Below are 21283 nucleotides of genomic sequence, written 5' to 3' on the forward strand. Positions count from 1 at the left end.
AGTGCTACCAGATTCACAACTCACAATTCACAACTTCTAAAAAAATTACATCACTATAATTAAAAATGTATTTGAAATAAAAACTGTCATTCCTTAATCAAGGAAGAACTTCACTGTGTTTTGAATTGTTTGGTTTATTATTAGATGTAAATTTAACCTTTTATTGTTTTTACAGTGCCCATATTGTGACAAAACATTTATGAACAGTTTCTTTTTGCAAAGTCACATTCAGCGTCGGCACCCAAATAATACTGATGTTGGTAAGTGTTGATCATCTCAATATAAACCAGTTTAATTGATCTTCCATTTCTATAATTAAATGTGAATATAAGAAACATATGTCAAGAGATTGGTACCATACTAAGAACTGGCTTTTATGCCACCAGTTGGCATATTTGAAGATGGCTGCTCAGAAAATGCAGCAAATGGCCTTTCTACTGCCTGCCCACCCATCCTAGCCTTTCTGTCAGCTCAATTGTATAGGAGAGACATTATGCAGTGCACCCCCAAAACCCTTAAGCCTATTAAGGGCCTTGCATCACCAATTGATGACCTCTGATGTTAGATTGATTTCTCAATGACCTATTAGTTACAGTGAATTTTGTTAAGGTTCTGAAAGTTAAACTTCATCCATGCAACCTTTGATTTAACCACAATCACTTTGTCCTTTTATTTGTTCTGTTTGCAGATTTTTTTAACATAGTTTTCAATTCATTTTATATCTACATGTAAACTAAAATACAAGTACTTACTTCGTGTGATTTAATGACGAGCAAAAAGCCACTGTAAATGTGATGGTATTGTTACTTCAATACTTAATGCACCTGATAAATTGTGAACAGTTTTGGTCTTCTGATTTAAGGGATTTGTTTTAGTACTTGCCTTGGGGGTATAAAGCAAAGCTTTATTAGATTGGTCCGTTGGATGAGAGGAGTGCGTTATGGTGAGAGATTGCTGTGGGAATCAGTATACTTTAAAAATAAATTTGAATCTCCAGTGAATGACTGAAAAGATCACAGCAATATTTCAAGTTTTAAACTTTTCCTACGACCATAAGACATAAGAGTGGAAGTAAGGCCATTCGGCCCAAGCAGTGAAATTCACAACTGATCTTGGAGGAACTGTTGGGCGAAGTTCACACCACAGAATCAGATAAGTTAATGGTTGTTTTTAAGTGTGGCCCACAGAGAATCTGCAGTAGTGAGTAGAGTGGGTTCTTTCTTGATTATATGTTTTTCAGAGATATGTCTCTTGATTAAACTTAAAATATAAGCCATAGTTATTAATTTAACCTGGGGCAGTGTTTATTGAGGAATAAGACGGTGTTATTTTCTGGGTCTGTAGATTGTGAAGGAACAAAAATGGCTTTTAATAGAGTGATATGTACTTCTTGTCAGATGTGGGAGTTTAAAGAGGGTTAAAGGGTTACTGCAGATTATATTTGTCATAAATGCTGTAGGCTGCGAATCTTATCAGATCGAATGGATAGGTTGGAGAGACAGTAAGAAGCAATGAGGAATTTGCAACAGCAACAGTATGTGATGGATGGCAGTTATAGGAAGGAGGGAATGTCTCAGATACAGTCACATAGATGGGTTAACTCCAGGCAAGGTAAGAGAGGTAGGCAGCTAGTGCAGGAGTCTTTTGTGGATATACCCATTTCAAACAGGTATGCTGTTTTGGAAAATGGATTCTCAGGGGAACGTAGCACGAACAGCCAAGTTTCTGGCATTGAAACTGGCTCCTATGCAACGAGGGGCACGTCGGGTTCCAAGAGATCAATTGTGTTCGGGGATTCTGCAGTCCGAGGTACAGACAGACGTTTCTGTGGCCAGCAGCAAAGAGGCAGAATGGTGTGCTGCTTCCTTAGTGCCAGGATCAAGGATGTCTCATAGAGGGTGCAGAATGTTCTCACTGGGGAGAGGGGCCAGCAAGAGGTCATTGTCCACATTTGAACCAATGACATAGGAAGGGAAAAGGTTGAGATTCTGAAGGGAGATTACAGAGTTGGCAGAAATTTAAAAAGGAGGTCCTTGGGAGTAGTAATGTCTGGATTACTCTCGGTGCTATGAGCTGGTGAGGGCAGGAATAGGAGGATAGAGCAGATGAATACTTGGTTGAGGAGCTGGTGTATGAGAGAAGGATTCACATTTTTGGATCATTGGAATCTCATTTGGAGTCGAGGTGGCCCGTACAAGAATGACGGATTACACCTAAATTGGAAGGGGACTAATATACTGGCAGGGAAGTTTGCTAGAGCTGCTCGGCTGAATTTAAACTAGTAAGGTGGGGGTGGTGGGAGGAGGGGTTTGGGGTGGGGTGGGGGTGGAGGTGGGACCCAGGGAGATAGTGAGGAAAGAGATCAATCTGAGACTGGAATTAAACTGCACTTATTTCAATGCAAGGAGTCTAACAGGGAAGGCAGATGAACTCAGGGCATGGTTAGGAACATGGTACTGGGATATCATAGCAATTACAGAAACATGGCTCAGAGATGGGCAAGACTGGCAGCTTAATGTTCCGGATACAAATGCTACAGGAAGGATAGAAAGGGAGGCAAGAGAGGAGGGGGAGTGGCATTTTTGATAAGGGATAGCATTACAGCTGTGCTGAGAGAGGATTTTCCCAGAAATACATCCAGGGAAGTTATTTGGGTGGAACTGAGAAATAAGAAAGGGATGATAACCTTATTGGGATTGTATTATAGACCCCCTAATAGTCAGAGGGAAATTGAGAAACAAACTTGTAAGGAGATCTCAGCTATCTGTAAGAATACTAAGGTGGTTATGGTAGGGGATTTTAACTTTCCAAACATAGACTGGGACTGCCATTGTGTTAAGGATTTAGATGGAGAGGAATAAGTGTGTACAAGACAATGTTTTGATTCAGTATGTGGATGTACCTACTAGAGAAGGTGCAAAACTTGACCTACTCTTGAGAAATAAAGCAGGGCAGGTGACTGAGGTGTCAGTGGGGGAGCACTTTGGGGCCAGCGACTATAATTCTATTAGATTTAAAACAATGATTGAAAAGGACAGACCAGACCTAAAAGTAGAAGTTCTAAATTGGAGAAAGGCTAATTTTGACGGTTTAAGCAAGAACTTTCGAAAGCTGATTGGGGGCAGATGTTCGCAGGTAAAGGGACGACTAGAAAATGGGAAGCCTTCAGAAATGAGATAACGAGAATCCAGAGAAAGTATATTCCTGTCAGGGTGAAAGGAAAGGCTGGATGATTAAAGAAATTGAGGGATTGATTAAGAAAAAAAAGGAAGCATATGTAAGGTATAGACAGGATAGATCAAGTGAATCCTTTGAAGAGTATAAAGGAAGTAGGAGTATACTTAAGAGGGAAATGAGGAGGGCACAAAGGGGACATGAGATAGCTTTGGCAAGTAGAATTAAGTAGAATCCAAAGAGTTTTTACAAATACATAAAGGACAAAAGGGTAACTAGGGAGAGAATAGGGCCCCTCAAAGATCAGCAAGGCGACCTTTGCATGGAGCCGCAGAAAATGGGGGAGATACTAAATAAGTATTTTGCATCAGTATTTACTGTGGAAAAGGATATGGAAGATATAGACTGTAGGGAAATAGATGGTGACACCTTATAAAGTGTCCATATTACAGAGGAGGAAGTATTGGATGTCTTGAAACGGGTAAAGGTGGATAATTCCCCAGAACCTGATCAGGTGCACCCTAGAACTCTGTGGGAAGCTAGAGAAATGATTGCTGGACCTCTTGCTGAGATATTTGTATCATCGATAGTCACAGGTGAGGTGCCGGAAGACTGGAGATTGGCTAACGTGGTGCCACTGTTTAAGAAGGGTGGTAACGACAAGCCAGGAAACTGTAGACCAGTGAGCCTGACGTCGGTGGTGGGCAATTTGTTGGAGGGAATCCTGAGGGACAGGATGTACATGTATTTGGAAAGGCATGGACTGATTAGAGATAGTCAAAGTGGCCTTGTGCGTGGGACATCATGTCTCACAAACTTGATTGAGTTTTTTGAGCAAGTAACAAAGAGGATAGATGAGGGCAGAGTGGTAGATGTGATCTACATGGACTTCAGTAAGGCGTTCGACAAGGTTTCCCATGGGAGACTGATTAGCAAGGTTAGATCTCACGGAATACAGGGTGAACAAGCCATTTGGATACAGAACTGGCTCAAAGGTAGAAGACAGAGGGTGGTGGTGGAGGGTTATTTTCAGACTAGAGACTTGTGACCAGTGGAGTGCCACAAGGATCGGTGCTGGGTCCTCTACTTTTTGTCACTTACATAAATGATTTGGATGCGAGCATAAGAGGTACAGTTAGTAAATTTGCAGATGACACCAAAATTGGAGGTGTAGTGAACAGCGAAAAGGATTACCTCAGATTACAACAGGATCTTGACCAGATGGGCCAATGGGCTGAGAGGTGGCAGATAGAGTTTTGGGAAAGCAACTCTTAACAGGACTTATACACTTAATGGTAAGGTCCCAGGGAGTGTTGCTGAACAAAAAGACCTTGGAGTGCAGGTTCATAGCTCCTTGAAAGTGGAGTCGCAGGTACATAGGATAATGAAGAAGGCATTTGTTATGCTTTCCTTTATTAGTCAGAGTATTGAGTACAGGAGTTGGGAGGTTATGTTGCGACTGTACAGGACATTGGTTAGGCCACTGTTGGAATATTGGGTGCAATTCTGGTCTCCTTCCTCTCGGAAAGATGTTGTGAAACTTGAAATGGTTCAGAAAAGTTTTACAAGGATGTTGCCACGGTTAGAGGATTTGAGCTATAAGGAGAGGCTGAACAGGCTGGGGTTGTTTTCCCTGGAGCGTCGGAGGCTGAGGGGTGACCTTGTAGAGGTTTACAAAATTATGAGGGGCATGGATAGGATAAATAGACAAAAGTCTTTTCCCTGGGGTCGGGGAGTCCAGAACTAGAGGGCATAGGTTTCGGGTGAGCGGGGAAAGGAATAAAAGAGACTTACAGGGCAACTTTTTCGTGTATGGAATGAGCAGCCAGAGGAAGTGGTGGAGGCTGGTACAATTGCAACATTTAAGAGGCATTTGGATGGGTATATGAATAGGAAGGGTTTGGAAGGATATGGGCCGGGTGCTGGCAGGTGGGACTAGATTGGGTTGGGATATCTGGTCAGCATGGACGGGCTGGACCGAATGTTTCCATGCTATACATCTCTATGGCTCTATGACTCTATGAGTCCACTCCGCCATTTAATCACAGCTGATGGGCATTTCAACTCCACTTACCCGCACTCTCCCTGTATCCCTTAATTCCTTGCGAGATCAAGAATTTATGAATCTCTGCCTTGAAGATATTTAACATCCCAGACTCCACTGCACTCCGTGGCAACGAATTCCACAGGCCCACCACTCTGGCTGAAGAAATGTCTCCTCATTTCCATTCTAAATTGACCGCCTCTAATTCTAAGCCTGTGCCATGGGTCCTAGTCTCCCTGCCTAACGGAAACAAATTTCCAGCATCCACCCTTTCTAAGCCATGCATTATCTTGTAAGTTTCTATTAGATCACCCCTCAACCTTCTAAACTCAAATGAATACATTCTCAGGATCCTCAGCCTTACATTGTATGTTAGGCCTACCATTCCAGGATTATCATTCCAGGGATTCTTGTTAGAAACAAACTGGAAACAACATTGACTAAATACTATTTCAGAAGACAAATTATACTGTAAACTGCAAAATCCCTATTCAACTCATAGGATAACTGAAAATCCCCTAACAGAGTTATACTTCGTTCTATGAACAGAGCTATTCCCAACTCTTGTTCCCTTTCTCATAGATACAGGGAGAATGTGCAAACTGCACACACAGTCATCCAAGACTAGAATTAAACATGGGCCCCTAGCGCTGTGAGGCAGTTGTGCTACCATGCCCAGCTCCCACCTGAATATTGCATAGCAAACAATAAAAAGATGCAGCCTCTATCTCACTCCTCTCATATTTTTGCATGCAGACCCTGTCCATGGGCTGCACTGATATTGAGGAAATCCTGCAGCACACTTCTATACTAGATTCCTATGGACTCTTACCCTCTCAAAGTCAGTTTCCATGGCAAAATGAATACATAAAGTAGTGCTAAGTGGACATCTTCTAGACCCTCAACTGTACTCTAATTCGGAATTAAATAAACATTTTAGTTTGTAATTATTACAGAATCTTGACAGTCCTTATCCCTCTCTGTGACTTTTGGATGAAGGCCATATTTTCAGCGTTGAAGTGGGTAGCTCACGGTAGGAAATTTCGTAGGTGGGCAGATCCTCCTAGGTAGAGAGTGTCCTGACTTTCATATCTCATACCTGACCACCCCCACCTTTTGATTCATATTATCAACTCCATTCTCCCTTGCCAACTCTATTAAATGCATTTCTCCAACCACTCATGATCACATCACTCCATGTCCACTCACTACTAACTCATGACCCCATACCCACCCTCATGGCTGGTTAGAACATCCTTATCATCTCAAAGTCAACACAAAGCAAACCATGCCCATGACTCCTTATAATCTCCATACAAACTCATGCTGATTTGTGGCATGTCAGCCACCTGTTATGGACCAGGCCAGACCCCCACAAAACATTTCAAGAAAGTATCCTCGACCCTAACTTTGCTAGTTGTTTTAAGCAGGTGTAACATGGATATTCCAGGAGCGATAGAGCTGGTCCAACCATTCAGTTTTAAACAAAACAGAATTTATTTGCAAGACTACCGAATGAAACACAAACAAAAGAGAACAGAATATTGAATAACTTAACCTATCCGAACTCTGTACAGTTTATCTCAACTTAATGATGCGGTTCCAACTACTTACTCAAATCCCTATAAACACCCGTTGGCAAAGAAAGGAAAAATCAAACAAAAGTTCTTACAGGAGAGATGTCAGAGAGATTCAGCATGGAACACCTCCTTCCATATAGCTGTTTATTTGACCAGCAGCCTCAAACAAAACTGACTGACCGCTTTCTCTGAACAACCAAACTGCTAAAAATCCAAACCAAACCAAACCAGAGTAAATCTGAGCTAGGAGAACTGGCCACTCTCTTTTCATTGTGCATTTATTTTTTAAACTTAAAAGCTTCTTCAAGCAAATTAAGCCAGACATTCAGAACCTGTGTCATAAAATGTTTCTGATAAAAAACCAAGGTCAACACAACCTTGTTGATGGGGCAACATCACCATACCTCCCCTTTAAAAAAAAACCATCAATATCTAAAGATGGCTTCATTTTAAAACCCCTTAGCCTTAAATTGTTAGTACGTGACAGCACACATAAACATTACAATGGCAATAAATATGCAAACATGCACGACCACATTCTGTTTCTGCCAGTTTTACTCCTATCACGTAACGCCTCCGTTTCTCATTCAAGTTTTGACAATGCATCGACAATCACGTTTTCTCGTCCTGCCACCTGCACAATTTTCAAAGTGAATGGCTGTAACAACAAGCTCCAGCTAAACAGTCTGGAATTTTTATCCTTAAATTTCTTCACAAACTTCAATGGGTTATGAACAGTGTATATGATTGTCTCAAGATAACTGGTAACATAAACATTGAAATGCTGTAATGCCAACACCACGTTCAAAGTGTACTTCTCAACTATTGGATATTTCTGCTAATGAATGTTCACTTTCCTGGAGAAATACCCAATGACTCTCTTTATCTTCTCATCATCTTCCTGTAAGAGCACAGTACCAACACCCACATCACTTGCATTGATAGCCATCTTGAATGGTTTTGTGTAATTGGATGTGGCTAACACCGGGGTAGTGGATAACACAGCTTTCAGGCTGTCAAATACCTTCTGACAGTCTGCTGTCCACTGAAACATCTTGCCTTTCTTTAGAAATTCAGTGAAGGGAGCAGCCTCACTGCTAAAATTTGGGATGAGTGATCAATAAAATCCATTCAATTCCAGGTTTCATAATACTGCTCTTTTTGTCGATGGTATAAAAAACTCCCCAACTACTTTTGTTTTTGCATTCTGTGGGGCCATTTGTCCATGTCCAATAACATGGCCCAGGAAGCTAACTTGGTCTTTGACAAATTCACTTTTAACCAGGTTTATCACCAAGACTGCCTCCTGAAGTTGATCGAACCATTCTGATAAATGTTGCAAATGTTCCTATCATGTGTAACTAAAACTCACCAGGTCACCTATAAGTATGATACGATTGGGTAATTCGGAAATGACTTTATTGGTTAGTCTCTAAAATGTGTCTGGCGCATTCTTCATACCAAATGACATAACTTTAAATTGATACAGTTTATTCTGTGTTATGAAAGCCGAAATTGTCTCCGCTCTTTCGGAAAAAGGTACCTGCCAGTATCCTCTGAGGAAGTCCAACTTAGAAAAATAAGTTGCTTGGCCAACCTTTTCAACATCGTCTTCAAAACACGGAATCAGTTATGCATCAGTCTTTGTAACTGCATTGACTTTGTGCTAGTTCACACATAACTGTTGGATACTATTTAGTTTTGGCACCATTGGTGAGCTCCAGTTGCTGTAATTCATTTCGATTATGTCACCTTGGAGTGTACGTGTGAACCTGTGCCAATTTTAGACGGTTATACCAATAAGGATGTTGAGAATGTGGTGCTGGAAAAGCACAGCAGGTCAGGCAGCATCTGAGGAGCAGGGGAATTGAAATTTCAGGCATAAGCCCTTCATCAGGAATGAGGCTTGTTAGCCAAGGAGGTAGTGAGATAAATGGGTAGGGGGTGGGGCTGGGGAGAAGGTAGCTGAGAGCGCAATAGGTAGATGAAGGTGGGGGTAATGGTGATAAGTCAGAGAGAGGGTGGAGCAGACATGTGGGAAGGAAGATGGACAGGTAAGACAGGTCATGAGGGCGGTGCCGAGTTGGTAGATTGCATCTGGGATAAGGCGAGGGGAGGGGAATTGAGGAAACTGGTGAATTCCACATTAATGATGTGTGGTTGGAGGGTCCCAAGGCAGAAGATGAGGTGTTCTTCCTCCAGGTTTTGGATGGTTAGGGATTGGCGATGGAGGAGGCCCAGCACCTGCATGTCCTTAACTCTCCCTCCCTCCCACTCTGCTAGTTTTCAGTCCCAGTCACATAAAAGGCAGACAAACAAACACAGTTACATGAAAATAAAGGAAAATTATAAAACTGGCAAAATTATTTAAAAATGGTTTTCATGATATGGTGTTCCATAGGCAGAGATATTGATTTATTGGTTGATTTTCTGAAGGTGTCGATCTGTGCTCGTTCCTGGTTACAAATGCATCCTTAGGACTTTTTGATCAAGAACAAACCTGCAATTAACTTCCAGATCTGGCATCATGACTAAACAAAATCTCATTTGGTCTGTTTTCCTTATGACACAAGCTGTTACTCACAGTCCATATGTCAGCTTTAGCTCCCAGTTCCCAGTTCACAGCTCCAAATCAAAACTTTTAAAATATCAAAATAAAAAAAACTATTAAGAAACTATTTTTCCTGATTTGAAGCTCTAAGTATAATCTCAAGATGGTGCATTCATTATTTAAGATTGAAGTAAGAAGTGCTTTCTTTATTCAGAATTTTGAATCTTTCGAATTCCTTATACTAGAGGCCTGTGGATAGTCAATTGTTGAGTATATTCAAGGTCATATTAGATTTTTCTTTGAAGGAATCAGGCAGAAAATTGAGCTCAAATATCAACCATGACATGATTGAATAGAGAGTTAGTTCAAATAGTTGTATGAGTTGAGAGTGCGATGCTGGAAAAGCACAGCAGGTCAGCAGCAACTTAGGAGCAGAAGAATTGACGTTTTGGGCACGAGCTCTTCATCAGGAATGAGGATAGCCTCATTCTTGATGAAGGGCTCTTGCCTGAAACGTTGATTCTCCTGCTCCTCGGATGCTGCCTGAACCTGCTGTGCTTTTCCAGCATCGCACTCTCGACTCTGATCAATCCACAACTGCAGCCCTCACTTTCTTCTCAAATGGTTGTACGGCCTACTCCTTTTTTTTAATATTCTTAAACATAGTATACAGTTTTCAAAGATTTTTATGTGGGATTGTAAAGCTTTTCTCTTATTATGCTAAACAGATTCACTCTCTAGTTTTATGGTACCTTTAGTTATTTCTATTCATGTGCTATGTTCACTGTGCCATGATTCTTTTTATTTATTCAAAGGAGTTGGGCTTCACTAGCTGGTCCAGCATTATTGTCCATTCCAAGTTGCCCTTGAAAAGATGATAGTTGTTCTCGTCTAATAAGGTCTGAAGGGATGCCTGAGACCGAATAGAATGAAGGAACACGTGATAGAAAGATTAAGGGTTAATTTGAATGATAATTGTATAAACATTGGAAGCTAGTAACCGGGGTGTAGGAGTTTTATGGAGTATTGTTAACTGAAAAAAAAGGTCTTACTAAAAGTGTGACTTTGGTAGTGTTCAAAAATATTTATTTTCTGTTTATTTTCAATAGTGGAGAGCTTCCAGTTTGAGCCACTATAGTTCATTTGTTGTAGATACACTCACAATGTCATTAAGGAGGGATTTTGACCCAGTGACAATGAAGAAACAGTGATTTATTTCCAAATCAAGATGGTTTGTGGCTTGGAGAAGAATTTGAATGAGGTGGTGTTTCCATACATCTGCTGACTTTGTCCTTCTAGGTAGTAATTATGGTGGATTTGGAAAATGCTATCTAAGGAGCCTTTGTAAGATTCCCTGTAGAAATGCGCTAAAGGTATATCATCTGTACTTTTGGATTTCAAATCTTTAATTTCAAGATTTGCTTCATCTACTACAGTTTGATATCTGCTCGAAATCCTTGCCAATTCTTCGTGGCTTATTCACATAATTGTTATGCCAACAGAAATGCAGAAGAGGAATCATTCAGATAAAATCCAGGATGAAATAAATCAACTGAAAAAGCAATTACAACATACTCAGTCCCAGCTAGAGGCTGAGAAGCAGTTATATTTTAAAACACATTCTCAGGTATGGTTACTAAAATACAGATCTTGTACCAGGCTGTCTATTTTCTGTTAAAGTTAATATTTAACTATTGCAAACTAAACATGTTTGAATAAAATTATTTACAAATGTGAATCTCCTTGCAGGAGGCAACTTTATGTTATCCTTGTGCCCTCCTGTGGCTGTGCCTCTAATTTTAGAATTGGCTGAGTGCTCCACCCTCTTGAGAGGAGAACCTGCACAGGAATCCCCTGCTTTTGCTAGAAACTGTCCGATTTGTGCACTACCTTCATGCTATATGGCCTACTGGCTGATGTCATGCTGCACTTCCTAAGTTGGAGCATACAAGTCCAGTGAATGGATTCACACACAACCCACAAAAAGTCAAGTATTGAATTGTAAAGTGGATGCTCCAGCAGAATAATCCCTTAAAGGGATATGTATCCAACTTGCAAGCAAGCTGAAATTGAGCAACTTGTGCTATTGGAAAGCATTCTGGAGTAATTCTGAGTGTATTATGCTGAGTACTTGCACCTGGAAAGAAGTTTTGTTGCATCCTTTACAGAGATGGAAGACGTGGTTGACTCTTAACTGCTCTCTGGAACGGGCAATTAATGCCTAGCTGGCGATGCTCTCATCCAATGAATGAATGAATAAATAAACATTAGCTTGGGGTTCTGGATTACCAATCCAGATGGTACTATGCCACCATCTCTGCTGGGTATTAGTACCAAGGAAAATATGTTCCTGTATGTTACGAACAGCTTTAAATCCTTAGCTCTGAGTGAAATATTTGAATAATAATTCCCCTGTCTGGATGAATTTGAAAAAAATACATGTGTTGAGATGCTTTTATTTTGTTTAATTTTAGTATAATTTCACACTGGTGTTTGTTTGGACATGCCTAGAGCATGCAATGTTTCTTTAATATTGCAGTTTAGGAACTTATTTTTTCTGAAACTTGTGCTATCTTTGAAATCAACAAAACATCTTTAGACATTCATTTTACACGTTATAGACTTAACATTGCCTGATATATTATAGGAACTTGAAAAAAGAACAATGAAAGAAAATGAAACAACAAAAAGCTTTGAAAGGTGGAAGGAGGAAGAAAAAAAGAAGCTGAACAGTGAGATGGAGAAAATGAAAGAAGTGCTTGCTGAAGAGTTTAAAGAAATGACTGAAAAGAATGCTGCATTAGAAAGAGTTAAGTAAATTTATAGTCCAATTTTTTGCATATAATAACAAATATTCTTATTCTCCTTGCATAATAACTACTTAATGAGATTTTAGGTAGCAATTACAAACTATTTTAGTCATCATTAATCTCATTTATGCATGGGGAACCTTGCTTTGCATTAAACGACTGTCTCTTCCTACCAGAGCAACTCCTGTATTTTAGCATAAATTGTTGGCCTATTACTTAAGAAATAGAAGCACGAATAGGCAACTCCAGGTTCTTCAAGCCTGCTTTGCCAAATAACAAGATTATGGCTGATAAGTCTTCAATTCCTCTTTTCTGTGCCAGCTTATCATAGCCCTCAACTCCTCAATATTTCAAAAATCTATCTACCTCCACTTCCAGATAATTTCAGCCTCCACAACTCTCTGGAGTATACAATTTCAGACATTTACTGCCCTCTGAGAGCAGATATCTTTGCATCTCAGTTTTAAATGAGAGTTACCTAATCTGGCATTGCTCCACTAGTGGAAATTTCTTCTCACTTCTATCTTGTCAAGCTTTCTTAGTATCGCATATGTTTCAATATGATCAACTCTCATTCTTCTAAGGCAATGAATAAAGGCCTAATCTATTTGGCCTTTCTTGATCAGTCAAATATCTTGTCCCAGAATTCAGCTTAGTGAACCTCTTCTGAATTGCCTCCATTGCCTTTATTAAATATAAGGACCAAAACTACACAGTGCTCCGCGTTTGGCCTCATCAACACCCTGCAGAGTTGTAACAAGACTTCCCTCGCACAAAAGACCAAAATTCCATTTGCCTTCTTAATTTGCTGCACCTACATGTTAACCTTTTGTATTTCTTGAATTAGAATACTCAGATTTCTCAGTGCTATACCTCTTTGGAGTCCCTCTTTTTAGATAATGTTCTCCTATAACAACATAGTTGCATTCCAGCGAAATCTGGCTTAATAGAAAATCACTTAATATAAGTAATGGGGCCTATGGGAGACGTGGGGTTGGGGCAGACCAGCAAAAAATATCATTCACAATCGCTAAAAATCACCCATAAGTCTAACACAAAGAAAATAGAACATTACATCACAGTACAGGCTCTTCTGCCCTCAATGTCGTGCCGACCTGTGGAACCAATCTGAAGCCCATCTAACCTACACTATTCCATTCCCGACCATATGCCTATCCAATGACCATTTAAATGCCCTTAAACTTGGCAAGTCTACTACTGTTGCAGGCAGTGTGTTCCACACCCCTCCAACTCTGAGTAAAGAAACTACCTCTGGCATCTGTCCTATATCTATCACCCCTCAATTTAAAGCTATGTCCACTCGTGCTAGCCATCGCCATCTAAGGAAAAATGCTCTCACTGTCCAACTTATGTAACCCTCTGATTATCTTACCTTCTCTCAATTAAGTCACCTCTCAACCTTCTCTCAAATGAAAGCAACCTCAAGTCCCTCAGCCTTTCCTTGGAAGACCTTCTTTCCATACTAGGCAACATTCTAGTATGTCTCCTCTGATCCCTTTCCAAAGCTTCCACATCCTTCCTATAATGCGGTGACCAGAACTGTACGCAGTGTTACAAAACCAGAGTTTTGTACAGCTGCAGCATGATCTCATGGTTCCAAAATCAATCCCTGTACCATTAAAAGCTAACACCCCATATGCCTTCTTAACAACCCTATCAACCTGTGTAGCAACCTACAAGGATCTATGTACCTGGACACCGAGATCTCTATGCACAGGTAGACCACCAAGAATCTTATCATTAGCCCAGTGCTCTGCATTCCTGTTACTCCTTCCAAAGTGAATACCTCACACTCTTCCGCATTAAACTCCTTTTTCCACCTCTCAGCCAGCTCTGCAGCTTATCTATGTCCCTCTGTAACCTACAACATCCTTCGGCACTATCCACAACTCTACCAACCTTAATATCATCCACAAATTTAATAACCCATCCTTCTAGGCCCTCATCTAGGTTATTTATAAAAATGACAAACAACAGTGGACCCAAAACAGATCTTTGCGGTACATCACTAGTAACTGAACTCCAGGATGAATATTTCTCAACCACCACCCTCTATCTTCTTTCAAAATCACCCTCAATCCTGTATCTCCGTATTTTGTGCAAGTGTGATTTTGCAGGATTTCAATTAATCTTTGACATGTTAAATTCTCGTACCAGTATGTATAAATAAAATGTACTATCAGTAATTCATTTTTTTCTCTTGCTTTTATCTGGGAATTACCATAATTCATCATGTTTTTCTTCTTTACCTGGGATTAGTTGTGCGATCAAATCGACTTCCGCTAATAATGCGGTATTTTGAACTGCAGCATGAATTTCAGTCCCTGAAAACTAATATCCGTGTATTAGTCAACCCTATAAATTGAACCTTTAAATAAATCAACTTTTACATCAGTATATATCGTCTTTGACCTCTCAGTTCCTTTCATTAAAGTCTATTTGCCAAGCTTTTTGCCCACTCACAAACTATTCCATATCTCCGTGCAGATTCAATATATCTTCGTTGCAACACACCCTCCAGACTACATTTGCATTGTCTTCAAATTTAGATATGTTACCATTTTCCCCCTCTAAGCCATTAATTTAGATCTTAAATAAGTGAACCCCTTGGACTGATCCTTATGGCACCACACTAATTACTTCTTTCCAACCTGAAATAAAATAGTGCCAACTCTCTGGCTTCTTCTGTTATCCTCAATTAATACCTAAATACTGGGATCTCCTATCTTAGAGTCATACAGCACAGAAACAGACCATTTGATCCAATTCATCTGCACAAATCGAACATCCCAACCTGACCGAGTCCCATTTGTCAGCATTTGACCCGTATCCCTTGAAACACTTCCTATTCATATATACATCCAGATGCCTTTGAATGTTGTAATTGTACCAACCTCCACCACTTCTTCTGGCAGCTTGTTCCAAACATGCACAATCTCTATGTGAAAAAGCTACCTCCAGGCCTTTTTTAAATCTTTCCCCACTCAACGTAACCCTATGCCCTCTAGTTTTGGACTCCACTGCCCAAAGACAAAGAGCTTGGCTATTCACCATGCCCATCGTCATTTTATAAATCTCTATAAAGTTACTGCTTAGCCTCCAGAGCTTTAGGGAGAAAGCCCCCACCTCTCCCTATAACAAACCCTCCAGTCCAAGCACCATCCTTGTAAATCTTTTCTGTACCTTCTCAAGTTTAACATCGTTCTTAAAGAAGGGTGACCAAAATTGTACGCATTATTCTAAAAGTGGCCTATGTATCTGAACACCTAGATCTCTTTGTCTGGCAACACACCCCAAGGTACTGCCATTAACAGTGCAATTCCTACCCTGGTTTGTCTTACCAAAATGCAACATCTCACATTTATCTAAGTTCTGCCACTCCTCAGCCCATTGGCTCAGCTGATCAAAATCTTGTTGTACACTTAGATAATCTTCCCTGTCCAGTTTATCACTAATTTTGGTGTCATCCACACATTTAGTAACCATGCCTCCTGTATTCTTATCCAAATCATTGATATAATGATGAAAAGCAATGGACCCAGTACTGAGCAATGTGGCACACTGCTGGTCACAGGTCTGCAGTCCAAAAAGCAACCTTCTGCAGCAACCCTCTGTCTCCTACCTTCAAGCCAATTTTGAATCCAGTTGACTAGCTATCCCGGATCCCATGTGATCTAACCTTACTAAAGAAACTTCCATACGGAACCTTGTAAATTCTTTGCTCAAGTTCATGTCGACAACGTTTACTGCTCTGCCCTCATTGTCAGCTCTTCAAAAACTCAACCATGTTAGTGAAATATGATTTCCCATGCACAACGCATGTCGACTATACCTAATCATTCTCTTCCTTTCCAAATGTATGTAAATCATGTCCCTCGGAATCCTCTCCAACAACTTACTCACCATTTCTGTAAGGCTCACTGGTCTATTGTTCCCTGGCTTTTCCTTACAGCCTTTCTTAAATAATAGCATCACATGAGCCAACCCCCACTCTTCCAGCACCTCATCTGTGGCTGTCGATTATACAAATATCTCAATAAAGAGCCCAATAATCTCTTCCCTAGCTTCCTCCAAAGTTCCAGGAAAAACCTGATCATGTCTTAGGGATCTACCTTTATGCATTTTAAGACCTCCAGCTCTTCCTGAAATATGTACTCTTTTCAAGACATTGCTATTTATTTCCCCAAGTTCCCTAGCTTAAATGTACTTCTCCATAGTAAATACTGACGCAAAACATTCATTTAGTATCTCATCTATCTCCTGGGGAGCCACACATAGACAGCCATTGCTGATCACTAAGGGGCCTATTTTCTTCCTAGATACTCTTTTGCCCTTAATGTACTTGTAGAGTGTATTTGCATTCGACTTAACTCAATTTGCCAAAGCTATCTCATGTCCCCTTTTTGCCATGATTGCACACTTGAGTATACTCCTGCTGCCCTTATACTCCTGTTGGATTCACTTGATCTCAGCTATCTATGCTTGACATCTGCTTCCTTACTTTTCTTGATCAGAGCCTCAATTTTTCAGGTCATCCAGCAATCTTTGCCCTACACACTAAGAGGAACATGCTGTCTATTAACTCCCATTATCTCATTTTTAAAGGCCTTCTACTTTCCAATTGTCCTTTTACCAGCAAATAGTCTTCATCAATCAACTATTGAAAGTTCCTGTCTAATACTTTAAAATTGGCCTTACTCCAATATTGAACTTTAACTTTGAGGTCAGTTCTCTCCTTTTCCATAACTAACTTTTCAGCAGCGAGAGTCGAGAGAGAACGAGCCAGGGGCCGGCCAGGAGGGTAAGTTTGAATATTAAATGCTTCATGAACCAGCAGAGCAAATGTTGAACTGGAACGGGAGTGGACGCAGGATCTGCTAGGGAAGTGAACTAATATATAAGGCTAGTGGCTAAACCCTAAACATGACAGTGTCTCCCAACCGTTGCCCTCCTCTAACCAGAAAAAAAGAGCATTGTTAAGGTGAGGTTTTTTAAAATCTCTTTTAACAATTTTGAGCAGTGGGGATGGAAGCTAACGCAGTTGAATGCTCCTCTTGCAGGATGTAGGCGGTAAAGATCTCCCACTAGTGTCCCTGCTGACTTCACCTGTAAGAAGTTCACCCTACTCCGGTACCTGACAGACTGTGTTAGGGAACTAGAGCTGGATGAACTTCAGATCATTCAGGAGGCTGAGAGTGATAGAAAGGGACTAAGGGGAGGCAGTCACACCTAAGTTACAGGATGAAAGGTAGCTGGGTGACCATCAGAAGAGGGAAAGGCAATAGGTAAACAGTGGAGGGATCCCCTGTGGCCATTCCCCTCACTAACATATCTCTTTGGATTCTGTTGAGGGAGGGTGGGGGCTGCTCACAGTGTCAGGCCAGGTGTCTAGCACTGAGTCGGGCTCTGGAATCAGAAGGGAAGGGGGGAGAATAGTGATAGTGATAGGAGAAGCAATGGTTAGAGGAACAGACAGAAAATTCTATGGTTGTGAACAAGACTCCCAGATGGTATGTTGCCTCCTGGGCCCAAAGGGTCGGGGATGTCTCAGATGGAATCTATAGGATTCTTAAGGGGGAAGGTGAATAGCCAGCAGTCATGGTACACATCAGTACTAATTACATATCTAGGAAAAGGGATGATGTCCTGAAAAGTGAATACAGGGAGTCAGGTTGCAAGCTAAAAGGCAGAGCGAGCAGAGTAGTAATCTCAGGATTGCTACCGGTGCCACGTGCTAGTGAAGCTAGGAACAGAGAGCAAGTGCAGCTGAACATGTGGCCACAGAGCTGGTGTAGGAGGGAAGGATCATTGGGATATGTACTGGGGAAGGTGGGACTTGTATAACGAGGAGGGGTTAAACCTGAACGGAGGGATAGCAATATCCCTAAGTTTGCTAGAGCTCCTCAGGAAGATTTAAATTAATTTGGCAGGGGAATGGGAACTGGACCTACAGATCAGAGGATAGGGGCAGCTGGTGAACAGGCAAATACAGCGTGCAAAGAGTCTGTGAGGAACGATAGACAGTTGATAGGGCAAAGTTGCAGTCAGTGTGATAGTTGAAGTGTGTCTACTTTAACCCAAGAAATGTCAGAAATAAGACGAACTTAGAGCATGGATCAGTACTTGGAGCAACAATGTTGTGGCCATTATGGAGACTTGGATATCACAGGTCCAGGAAGGGTTGTTGGATGTTTTGGGTTTAGATGTTTCAAAAGGAACAGGGAGGGAAGTAAAAGAGTCGGGGAGTGGCATTGCTTACCAGGGACAGCATAACATCTGCAGAAAGGCAGGTCGTCGGGGAGGGTTTGTCTTTTGAGCCATTATGGGTGGAAGTCAGAAATAGGAAAGGAGCAGTCACTTTTAATGGCAATTTTCTGTAAACCCTCCAATAGCAACATAGACATGGAGGAGCAGATTAGGAGGCAGATTTTGGAAAGGTGCAGAAGTAACAGGGTTGTTGTCATGGATGATTTCAACTTACCTAATATTAATTGGAATATCCTGAGTGTAAATAGTTTGGGTGGAGCAGACTTTGTCAGGTGTGTCCTGGAAGATTCCTGACTCAGTATGTAGATATCTTTGAGGAGAAAGTGAGGACTGCAGATGCTGGAGATCAGAGCTGGAAATGTGTTGCTGGAAAAGCGCAGCAGGTCAGGCAGCATCCAGGGAACAGGAGAAGAAGGGCTTATGCCCGAAACGTCGATTCTCCTGTTCCCTGGATGCTACCTGACCCTGCTGCGCTTTTCCAGCAACACATTTCCAGCTCAGTATGTAGATAGGCTGATGAGAGGGGAGGCCATTGAATTTGGTGCTTGGCTATGTAATAGGTCAGGTATCAGATCTCTTGGTGAGAGAGCATTGGGGTGATAGTAAGCACAACTCTCTGACCTTTACTATAGTCTTGGAGAGGGATAGGAGCAGATGGAAAAGTATTTAATTGAGGGAGGGTGAATTACAAATGCTACTGGGCAGGAACTATGGAGCATAAATTGGGAACAGATATTCTCAGAGAAATACAAGACAGAAATGAGGAGGTTGTTTAGAGAGCACTTGCTGCAAGTGCTGGATAGGTCTGTCCACTGAGGCAAGGAAGGGATGGTAGGATGAAGGAACCTTGGATGACAAGAGATGTGGAACATCTCGTCAAGAGGAAGAAGGAAGCTTATTTAAGATTGAAGAATCAAGGATCAGACAGTGCTCCAGAAGGTTACCAGGTAGCCAGGAAGGAACTGAAGAATGGACTTAGAAGAGTAAGAAGGGGGCATGAAAAAGCCTTGGAGGGTACTTTTAAGGAAAACCCATAAGGAACAAGAGGATGGCCAGAGTGAGGGTGAGAAGGATCAGGGATAGTGGAGGGAACTTGTGCCTGGAGTCAGAGGAGATAGAGAGGTCCTTAATGAATACTTTGCTTCGATATTCACTGGTGAGAGGACCTTGTCATTTGTGAGGACAGCGTGAAAGAGGCTGATACACTTGAACAGTTGATGTTAAGAAGGAGGAAGTGCTGGAAACTTGGAAAAACATGAGGATAGATAAGTCCCCTGGGCCAGGGATATACCCAAAGTTACCACAGAAGCGAGGGAAGAGATTGCTGTGACTTTAGCGATGATCTTTGTGTCCTCACTGTCCACTGGAGTAGTACCAGATGACTGGAGGGTGGCAAGCGCTATTCCCTTGTCCAAGAAAGGGAATAGGAACAACTTTGGGATTACAGACAAGTCAGTCTTACGTCAGTAGTGGTCAAATTATTGGAAGGGGTTCTGAGTGACAGGATTTGTGATTATTTGGAAAAGCATAGCTTGATTAGAAATAGTCAGCATGGCATTGTGAGAGACAGAAGCATTTTTGTTTCAGCAGCAGGAAGGGAGAGAGCATCAATCAAGAGGTTGCTGAGAAACACTGATTTACAAACTTAGCTCATAAATAGGTGGAGCGCACGCTGAGCAGGAACAGACACAGGACTGCTAAGTAAGTGAAGTAATATATTTGGGTAGTTGCGTTACCTGAAACACGACTGAGGTAGTGTCTCCCACCCATCCTCCTGCTCTAACCAAAATATTCTGTGTGCCAGATTGGTAAGGTAACTAGATTTTAAAAAATTATTTACTTTTCCACAATCTCTGAGGGAATTTAGATTAGTGGGAGTGGCGGTTAGTGCAGTTGAATATTCCTGCAGAATGTTGGAGGTAAGGGTCATTACTTGTGTCTCTGCTGACTTCATCTGTGGGAAGTGCACCCAACTCCTGCTCCTTGAAAACAGTGTTAGGGAACTGAAGCTGGAGCTGGATGAACTTTGGATCATTCGGGAGGCAGAGGGGGTTATTGAGAGGAGTTACATGGAGGTAATCACACCTCAGGTGCAGTAAAAAGGCAAATGGGTTACAATCAGGTGAAGGAAAGGGAACCGGCAGGCAGTGCAGGGAACCCTTGAGGCCATTACCCTCAATAACAAGTATACCAACTTACCAGGGATAAGCCATAGGGTACAGGTCTCTGGCAAAAAGTCTGTCCCTGTTGCTCAGAAGGGAAATGGGGAGATCAGCAGAGCACTAGTAAGTGGGGACTCCATAGTTAGGGGGACAGAAGGGAGGTTCTGTGGGAACAAGAGCGACTTGTGTTGGTGAGTTGCCTCCCAGGTGCCAGGGTTCGTGATGTCTCAGATCATGTTTTCGGGATCCTTAAGGGGGAGGGGGAGGGGGAGCCCCAAGTCCTGGTCCACATAGGTACAAATGACATAGGTGGGAAAAGGAATAGGGATTTAAGGGAGAAATTCAGGGAGCGAGGGTAGAAGCTTAGTGCCACAACAAACAGACAAAGAGGTTTGATGAGGGCAGACGGACATGATCTATATGGAGTTTAGATCAGTGGTGCTGGAAATGCACAGCAGGTCAGGCAGCATTCGAGGAGCAGGAAAATCGACGTTTCGGGCAAAAACCCTTCATCTATTTGGACTCCAGTAAGGCATTCAACAAGGTTCCCCATGGGAGACAGGTTAGCAAGGTCAGATCTCATCGAATACAGGGTGAACTAGCCATTTGGATATAGAACTGGCTTGAAGGTAGAAAACAGAGGGTGGTGGTGGAAGATTACTTTTCAGACTGGA

The 21283-nt window shown here is 41.6% G+C and overlaps 1 protein-coding gene across 1 annotated transcript in view; it reads left to right on the forward strand.

Moving 5' to 3' along the window:
• The window catches only part of LOC122551042 (zinc finger protein DZIP1-like), a 278342-nt gene that overhangs the window by 84266 nt on the left and 172793 nt on the right, over positions 1-21283 (forward strand). The window contains exons 5-7 of the mRNA XM_043692685.1: positions 176-260; positions 10852-10976; positions 11997-12158. Coding sequence (XP_043548620.1) covers positions 176-260; positions 10852-10976; positions 11997-12158 — 372 coding nt within the window. The remainder of the gene's footprint in view (positions 1-175; positions 261-10851; positions 10977-11996; positions 12159-21283) is intronic.

Source organism: Chiloscyllium plagiosum, chromosome 6 (assembly GCF_004010195.1).
Source record: "Chiloscyllium plagiosum isolate BGI_BamShark_2017 chromosome 6, ASM401019v2, whole genome shotgun sequence".
In the NCBI taxonomy this organism is placed as follows: Eukaryota; Metazoa; Chordata; class Chondrichthyes; order Orectolobiformes; family Hemiscylliidae; genus Chiloscyllium; species Chiloscyllium plagiosum.